This window comes from Sturnus vulgaris, chromosome 12 (genome assembly GCF_052056855.1).
Source record: "Sturnus vulgaris isolate bStuVul1 chromosome 12, bStuVul1.hap1, whole genome shotgun sequence".
Lineage (NCBI taxonomy): Eukaryota > Metazoa > Chordata > Aves > Passeriformes > Sturnidae > Sturnus > Sturnus vulgaris.
Genome location: NC_142254.1, coordinates 3679927 through 3689173, shown reverse-complemented (window position 1 = coordinate 3689173; position 9247 = coordinate 3679927). Strand labels below are relative to the sequence as shown.

General features: G+C 56.0%; 1 protein-coding gene across 1 annotated transcript; it reads right to left on the bottom strand.

The window, feature by feature from the left end:
• Nucleotides 1-4901: 4901 nt before the first annotated feature.
• On the bottom strand, nucleotides 4902-7756 carry CEBPA (CCAAT enhancer binding protein alpha). The gene has a single exon (XM_014881937.2). It carries the CDS (start codon nucleotides 7481-7483, stop codon nucleotides 6506-6508), a length of 978 nt encoding a protein of 325 aa, XP_014737423.1. The 5' UTR covers nucleotides 7484-7756; the 3' UTR covers nucleotides 4902-6505.
• Between the last annotated feature and the right edge of the window lie 1491 nt (nucleotides 7757-9247).

Sequence of the window (9247 nt, the reverse complement as noted above, 5' to 3'; positions counted from 1 at the left end):
GAATACAAATCATATGGTGGATCCAATATGTAATAGCAGCTCAAGATTCATTTGGTTGCTGAAGCAAGTCTACAGTCAGATGCATTAGGAGCTGCAGATTGAGAGCGAGAAAACTGAGACACAAAATTTCCACAGTATTCAAGAAAGTTCTGAAACATTTTGAGGCATCTATTCAGCCAAGGTTTTCCCTGTCTTCAAAATTATTTGCCAAAGTGGTTTGAATGTCTAAAGTGGGGTTAATTCCTAAATGTGGTTCTTTATTTTAAATGTAAACAACTAAAATCACAAAACCCCTCTCAGAAAAAGCTGTATGCTAATTCCTCTCTGCTTGTCAGTGAAGCTGTACTCAGAAAAGCATTCATTGCTGCCTTCTACTGAGCATTCTCCCGTTTTGTAGAAGTCATCAAACTAATAAAGTCATGCCTAAAACTAGGGGAGGTCTCGAATCTCTCTGTTGCCTAAGAACTGTTGTTAAAACGTAAGTTGCCCTGCCACACAGAAAATACAGTCAGTGCAGGTAACCAGAGCCAGCTCCTACCACATGAGCCCAGTCCTGTTCCCACTGAAGTCAATGGCAGAACTCCAGCCCGTCTAATGGGAAGGGCAACAAGCCTTCTATCTACTTAATACAAATGAAGATACTCATCTCCTCTTTGACATATTTTGGGCTCTAAGCCATTGGCTGACACTTGTTTGGTTCTCTGCACGTATGTGACTCATGGGATAATATAATGCCTAACTTCCATTCTGCCAGACCTGTCTTTCTTTGTGGTAGACTATTAATTTCAGAGGCAAGATGCAATACTGCAGTAAAATAGGATGGTGTTAAACTAAGAAAATTGCACTTACTGAGAGTAAATGAATCAGATTCCCTGTGTGAGGATTCCCTTCCAATTAAGGAGGCATACCCATGTAGTCCTGAAGGCATCAGCCCATTCCTCCTGCATAGAGAGGGAGCTTGTGGAAGGCTCTAGCAAGGTACTTGGCAGTACAGGTAGTGTAAACATACTGCCCTTGCCCCACCAGGGGTAACCTGAGGAGCAGCCTAATAATGGAAAGGACGTAAAAATATCTGTATTCCAAATAGCTGATTTTCATTTCAGGCTACATACACAAACTGGGTTAATGTGGATATACAGGTGTTCAATCAGCTCAGCATATGCTGATTTTCCACCAAAGGTGTAAACCCTTTGAGATACGGGCTGATTTTCTCTCTTTAGATCCATAACTGAGTAGTAGTACCATAAAATAATAACAATAGAATATAGACTGGAAGGAATATCTGAACAGACTTTCTGGTTCTTTCAAAGATTTTTGTGATATACTTATTATTACTAAGTCTTGGCTTTAAAATGCAGTATGCATTTTATGTATGATAAAGCAAACCACACTGTAACACTGGTACTTGTGTGGTGTTTGTATGCAATTTCATGTGTATAAACATGTATTTCATTACAGGGGAAGAAAGACACACCCAAAAACAGAGATGTCAATGTATAAAATGTAATTTTTTACTTCATTATACCAAGAGAGGGCAGTGGGCCTGTTTCTCCACCCTTTACTCAGACATTTGCCATTCTTTTCACCACTGAATTGCGTCAAAGCCAATTCAACCAATAAATCCGAATCAGTAAGCACAAAACACCTGCTTTCTCCTACCAGCAAAGCATCTCTCACTGCCCCCTTCAGTGTAGAAATTTGTTCCTTTCCTCCAAACTCCTGAAGCAGGTAGATGAGGAAAGCTCCTCAGGGGCAATTCGCTTGTCACAGCAATAAAAAATAAAAGACTGAGAAATCATGACATTCCTCTACCACCCCCAACCTGCTGCAGGACTTTGCCATGGTCATGAGCAATCTCTCAACTCTGTACACAGTGCTAGAAGACAACTACTCCCTTCATCCTCAACATGTGATTACTTGCTCAGCCTCTCAGTCAGTGCCCAACCCCCCGCCTCACCCCCTCCATGTCCCCAGCCCCACATCTGGGACTGGTGAGGGGCAGGGGTGGAGAAGGAAGGACTGCACAGTCCCACTAGTGCAGCAGGACGGGCAGAGGCTTGGCAGCATTGCAGCAGTGCTGTGAATAAAAGGAACAAGCTCAGTGGGAAAACCAAAAAACCACCCAGCAGTCATGAAGATAAATGTTGCTGAGTACATACACCCACAGCACCCTCCCAGAGCTGGAGATGATCAAGCCTTTGCCCACGTCAGGCAGTCTTGGGATGCCTGTGTGCAGGGGGATGAGTGGCAGTGCCAATGTAAGAACAGTCCCTGCTCATGGTCCTGTCCCTTACCTGTGTGTGCCCACAGCACAGCACAGCACAGCACAGCACAGCACAGCACAGCAGTGCTGCCTTCCTCTGCAGCAGCACAGACTGCCAGCTGTGCTCGTAGGAGTGAGCTGCTCCACACAATCCCCAGAGGTCCCTTCCAGCTCCAGCTGCCCTGGGATATTCAGAGTGGATGGTGCATAAAATCCTTTCCACCATCCAGCTTGTGTAGTACATGCTTAAATACTGCTGAAACAGGCAATGCATGGGGTCATGTATGAGACTGGAGCACTGCAGGACTGCAGGCTTTGACCCTGCTGCTAAGGCACAAGTTCCTGGACATGCTGCTTTAAGAACTTTTTTCATCTGGGCAATGATTTGGGGACTTTCTGAAGGCTCAGCTGTGTCCCAGGGTAAGGGTTTGGTTTGAAAGGAAGAGAAAATGCAGTTCTGGAGCTGGGAAGGGCTGGGAGGGGGCTGCCAAAGCAAAAGGCAGTCTGCAATGAGCACGTTGAGACTGCAAAAAGCTCCGTGCTCTGAGAACTGTTTAGTCTGAGCCATGACTGAGGGCCTTGTCGAGGGCTCAGCCTACAGTTAGGGTTAGGATTAGAGAACGCTGCTCACTTTGGCACTGTGTTTAAGGCAAGTGTCTCTAAACACTTTTATGATATCAATAATTTACCCTTCGTACTATTCCAGGGCATTCTGTGTTTATATAACTATTGAAACACCTATGTGGTAGACAGGTGATCTTACTGTTGAATCACAGAATGGCTGATTCTTCTGCCACTGAAGACTAGTTTAATCTACAGTTCATTTAAATTAATGGAAAAATCTGCTTTGTGAGGCCATAAATGATTTGCTGAAACCAAACACACACACACGGTGAGTCACAGTTCAGAACGTAACTCAAACAACCAGGACTGTATTCCCATGCTCTAACCACTAGATTACAGTCCCTCCCACATATACCCTGCAATAATCTTTGCTCAAATGATAACAGCATTTCCCCACTTTACACGTTGGACAGCATTACTCAGTAAGGCACATCCTACCCGACGGGTGTATAGCTCTACAGGGCAGGGGAAGGAAGGAAGCACAAGTAAAAGTCATTATTTTTGCCCAACACCACTAGATCTTAACTCTCTCCTTGGAAAATTACTAGCTCTGGACCCCACAACTTACATTTAACTGAAAAGTGAAATCCTTGATCCCGATTTGCATTCATCTTTCACCACCCCAAGCAGCGAGTTCTTGCTTTCGGAAGAGCAGCCTTCCCTTCCCTTCCCTTCCCTTCCCTTCCCTTCCCTTCCCTTCCCTTCCCTTCCCTTCCCTTCCCTTCCCTTCCCTTCCCTTCCCTTCCCTTCCCTTCCCTTCCCTTCCCTTCCCTTCCCTTCCCTTCCCTTCCCTCATGGCCCACATGAACCCCGAAGCCTCTCGGAGCTCCCGATCCAGTGCAGGGCCCGGCAGCGCTGGGGGTGCACCTGCACCAGGCCGAGCCCTATCTCCCCCCATGGCTCGCACATCGCCGGATCACACACTTGTGCATCCAATTCTCTCTCTCTGGGGTGTTTAATTTCTGCTGCCATGTGCCGCACTGGACACCATGAGGGCGATGGGCACACCATGGAGCAGCGAGCGCTCCCGGTGGATCCCCCTCAGGGGGCAGGTCGGCACAGGCGCTGCTGAAGGGCCAGGGCTCGGGGCAGCTTTCCCTCCCTCACTCGCCTGAGGAGCAGCCCCAGCCCAGCCCGGGCCGCCCGCCCGGGCACCGAGTCCCGCCGGAGAGAAGGGCGGGCGGGCGGGCGGCGCCCCGAGACCCCGCTGACCCCTCACAGGGCGCCCGGGCACTGCGCCACACGCCGGGAGTGATTTCACCTCGGGGCCGGCCGCCCCCACGGGGCAGCTCCGGGACGGGACGGCCCAGGCGGAGCCGCCTCCCCTTCACGGCTGCCCCTTCCCGCCCCCATCGCCGCCCGCTCCCGCGCCACCTCCCCGCCATGGCCCGCGGCCGAACCCCGCCTGCCCCGTGCCCTGCCCCGCGTCCCTCCGGCACCGAGGGGCCCGGGGCGGTGCCTCTAGGCCCGACCCCGCGGGGGCGAAACCGCCCCGGGGCGGGGAGGGCTGCGTCTGCCCGGGAAGGGACGGGCAGCGGCGGTGCTGCCGGGCGAGAGGGGTCCGGCCCTGCCCGCCGCCTCTTTCCTCCAGGCCCCGCTGTGCCCCGGGCTGGCCCCCGCTGAGACCCGTGGCTGCCCGGCCGGCCGGGCCAGGGGCGGCGGGCGGGCTGCGTGTCCCCGGAACCCGGCGCCTCCCTCGTCCCTCCCGGCCGCCTGTCCCCGCAGGCCCCCGGCCCGGCCGCGGCGGGGTGAAGGGTGAAGCGAGGGGTGACTCACGGGCACACATCTGCCACCGCAAGCGTTTAGGAAATTGCCGTTCTCTTAAAGGCAACCGTGTACTTATTTCTCTGGGGCGAAAACCGGGGAGCTGCACTCCATTAACGCGTTTCAGTCACCAGCCCTGGCAGGGGATGCAGAAGTCAGTGGAGAGCTGGATTGCTGGTCTGGAGGAAGAGGAGAGCTTTTGCACTCCTGTTACAGGAGAAGGACTGGAAACAAGCAGAGAGGCGGGTGGTTATGGTAGAATATATGCTGTTTATTTATGAAGGTAACCAGGACTTCCGACAAATTTTATATGCAGTTTCCCCCCCCCCAAATTAAAAAAAAAGACCCACCAATGTGTGTGCATATACATACACGTATACATACCATACACACACACTGCACACACATACACACGCTGCCAGCACTATGCTCTCTCTGTCATGCTTTCAAACAGCTCCATCCACCTTGTTCTCTCTTGTCAAGACTTACTTCAGTTAGACAAATTGTTATGCAGCTACGGCACAAGGAAGAAACGTTCTGCATGGCTACCAGAATGCCCAGGGGGCCTGTTTGTTTGTTTATTTTTCTCTCACTCTGGGAGAAGCTCCAGAGTCCAAAGGTGCAGCAGCACCAGGGACAAGCCTCCTTGCCCCACCGCAGGCATCCTGCAGCCCCACAACCCACGCCCCGTTCCAGGTATTCCTGCCTTGAGGTCGGGAGGCAGCAGCCAGTACAGGACAATGTGAAGAAGGCAACACACATTCATACTCACCCACCCATACAAATAATAAAATAACGTTGCAGCACAAGGGCATAGTCTCTGTCACCAGATAAGAAAGTTGTGTGATGGCAAAGATCTAAGTAAGGCAATAAAGTATAGCTAGTGTACACGGAACGGCTTTCACATTACATGAGGCACAGTTTGGGAGGACAGAGACTTGGAGAAGAGCTAAATGTTCTGGAATAAAGCAAAATACACTGAAAGTTCATAGTAAATACCCGCATCAATAGGTATTTATTCATTTGTGCTTCGCCACGTCGTGACATACAGTACTAGACACTGCTGCTCTTTCTTTCAAAGGAGAGAGCTCACCATACTCTTGCAAGCTGCTGTTCCATCAGTCCCAGGCTGTCCATCGGTCCTGCAGCAGGTTTGGCCCTTTGCCTCCCTCCCAGCCAAGGTAGGGGCCAGGGCTCGGCAGAGGCAGCCCAGCCAGGCTGCGACAGTCCTGGCAGCAGTCTGGAGGCTGCCCCACACCTCAGTGCTCCTGACGGGCGTCCAGTGCTGCACATCTCTCAGACTCAAGTCGTCTTCTCATCGCTGACTTCCCCAAAGCTGCTCCCGCCTGCTGCACTGCAGGCCAGCTGGAAGGGGTCTGGCAGGACACCCCAAACACCCCAACCCTCAAGCCTGCAGGTCCCTCATTCCCTCTCCTCGCACCCTGCAAGGCTGGAAGGCATAGTAAGCCCCAGAGCTCCTGCAGCCAGCTTTTAAGGCACATCTGGGTTTCTATGTGTGCTTTATTACTGTTGTTGTTATTATTATTATTATTATTATTATTATTACTGTTATTTACCCTGTGTAGACACGTGGTCTTTTAATTCTTTCTTCCCCTTGCCTTTCTCCTTAGAAAACCCACTATGTTTTCAGCTTACTCGTGTGTCATCTCTAAGGCACAAACCTTTTTATACTAGAGCTGCCTGGCTTCTTGTATAGGTCGTGGATTGATAAAAAACAAACGAAACAAAACAAAACCAAAACAAGCCCCCATTCCCCTCCCCCCGGCACACCGCGCTCGCCGGTACAGAGTATCTGTGCGCGGGCAGGGCAGCCCGGCCGGTCCCGGAGCGGCGCTAGGCGCAGCTTCCCATGGCCTTCACCAGCGAGCTCTCGGGCAGCTGCCTGAAGATGCCCCGCAGAGTCTCCAGCTCCCGGGTGAGCTGCTCCACCCGCTTGCGCAGCCGCTCGTTGTCGGTGGTGAGCTCCAGCACCTTCTGCTGCGTCTCCACGTTGCGCTGCTTGGCCTTGTCCCGGCTCTTGCGCACCGCGATGTTGTTGCGCTCCCGGCGCACCCGGTACTCGTTGCTGTTCTTATCCACTGTCTTTTTCGATTTGCTCCGGTGGTCCGAGGGCATCATCTTGAGGGTGCCCGCGGCGGGCAGGCCGCCGGGAGGGTGCGGGTGGTGCGGATGGTGCGGGCTGGGCACGGGCGTGGGGGGCGGCGTGGGCTGCCCGGGCTGGAGGTGCATGGTGGTCTGGGCGCAGTGGGCGATCTGGTACTGGAGGTGGGACGGGTGCTGCTGCGGGGCGTGATGGGGATAGAGGGCCGACAGGGCCGCCGACTTCACCTCCTCCTCCTCGCGGGGCTCCTGCTTGATCACCAGCGGCCGCAAGCCCGGCGCGGCGATGCGCTCGTAGAGGGGGTCCAGCTTGCCGTCCATGTAGCCGGCCACGCAGCCGAAGAGCGGCTGCTGGTGGTGCTGCGGCTGGTGCCCCGGCGCCGAGGCGGCGGCGCCCGCCCCGTGCATGGTGTGGAAGTCGAAATCCCCGGCCAGGATGGCCTTGGCTTTCTCCTGCTGCTTGTTGTGCTGGAAGAGGTCGGCCAGGAACTCGTCGTTGAAGGCGGCTGGGTCGATGTAGGCGCTGATGTCGATGGAGTTCTCGTTCTCGCAGATGTCGCCGAGCTCCGCGCCGCCCGCAGCAGGTGCCGCCGCCGAGGGAGCTTCTCTGTAGCTGTAGGTGCTGCCGGGCAGGGGAGTCTGGAGCTGGTGGTGCTGGCCGCTGCTCATCGGGGGCCGGGAATCGACCTCGTAGAAATTGGCTTGCTCCATGAAGCAACTACAGTCTGCCGGGCATGGTGAAGGGCTCCTGCAATCCAGGTTTCGAACGGGACGGCAGCGGCAGCGGCTCTAACAATCTCGCGGCGCGGTGCTGCACGGCACGGCTCGCTGCGCCCGGAGCCCGTCCCCCGGCCCAGCCCCGCTCCGCTCGCTGCCTGCCCTGTTGCTAGTGGGCTGCCGCCGTCCTGCGTGCCGTATATATACAGCCCGCAGCAGGGCCGGGGATCGCCCTCTAGTGTCCAACCTCCTGCTGGGAACCTTTGACCGCCGCGCAGCCGGGTCCCAGTGCCCCGGCCGGGCACGGCCGCCCTGCCGCCGCCCCCGGGAGCCGCCGCACCGCGGAGAGCGCGCCCCGCACTCCTCGGCCCCCCCTTTTCCCCCCTCTCCCGCCGGGGCCCCGAGCTCGGCGGGCGCTGAGGGCCGGCTGACTCCGGCCAAGGAAGCTCCGCGCTGATAAGAGGCCCGGGAGAACGGCGCGGGGACTTTGCGCCCGCGCTGCCGGGGCCGCTCGGCGGGGCAGAGCGGCCGAACGCGGCCGGTCCATTTCCACCGCCCGCCGCCTCTGCGCCCAGAGCTGCGGCACAGCGCTCCCCGGCCGCGCTTCGCACACAGTCTCAAAGTTCACCATCCGCGCATACTTGCAAATATTTGGCCAGTCGGGAATATTCGCCCCATCGGGTTTGGGACCCGAGGCGCTGCCTGCCTGGCGGTGGTTACCTGCTGGCAGAGCTCTGTAGCCGTCGGGCTCGGAGCAGCCGCCCGAGGCTGACTGCCCCGCATGCCACCGCGGCCCGGCTTCACCGGGGGGGCTCGCCCGGTCACAGCGGGACCCGCGGAGTCCGGCCCCGAGCGCCGCCAGGACGTGCCCGGGATGGCGCCCGGCGGGCAGGGGCTCAGAGCTCAGAGCTCCCCGGCTCCGCTGCTCGGAGGCGATCGGCCGGGCCGCCCTGCCGTGTCCGGCGGTACCGCCGGTCCCGAGCCCGGAGGAACTGACCCGTCTGCACGGAACAGCCCGAGCCGGGTCACCTGCGGGCCGCTTCATTCCCCGCACGAATCGAGCAGGTAAATTTAATGATGGATTTTCCCAAACGCACACTCAGCGATCTCGACCAGTGCCGGGTATCCTGACCCGGGATAACGGCGGGCGCAGCAGGGCCCGGACCCTCCGGCGCAGCGCTGCAGTGGCCAGGTATCCCTGTACTGCACACGGCTGTGTGCCCGGCCCCGGCAGCAGCCTTCCCGGCCTCCTTTTTCTGCGGGTTTTGGAGGCCATCAGTGTTCCCGCAAGTGCGGGACTGGAGAGGAGCTGCGTGTCCCAGGCACCGCTTGCCGTGTCCGGGCTGTGCGCCTGCATGTGGCTCTGTGAACAGGCCACAGCCTCCCCGGGAGCCTCCAGCTCCAGCTCCAGTTCGGGCGGGGTGGGGATGCACAGAACTCCTCTGGCTGTCATCACTCGCACGACGCAGAATGGATGTGTCTATTCCGACTTGCACAGCACCCAGGTGCACCTTGGGCAGTCCACGGGCATTTGGCTCTCCTGGTCCTGAAGGTCCCTTTGACAGGACAAGCCAAGCCCACTGGAGTAGGTGCGGGCTTAAAATTGCTGCAGAAAGATCTGTGGGGAAAATGAATCAAACACAGATTGATGTCTAGAGAAAAAAAAAAAGATGCAATTCTTAGTTCTGAATGTTCCAGCAAAACAGAAACTTGTGACAGTAAATTCCTCAGAAAGGGTTTGACAGATTTCTTGCAATT

Coding starts and splice junctions, on each gene's coding strand:
- CEBPA (XM_014881937.2), bottom strand. CDS start 7,483: ATGGAGCAAGCCAATTTCTACGAGGTCGATTCCCGGCCCCCGATGAGC.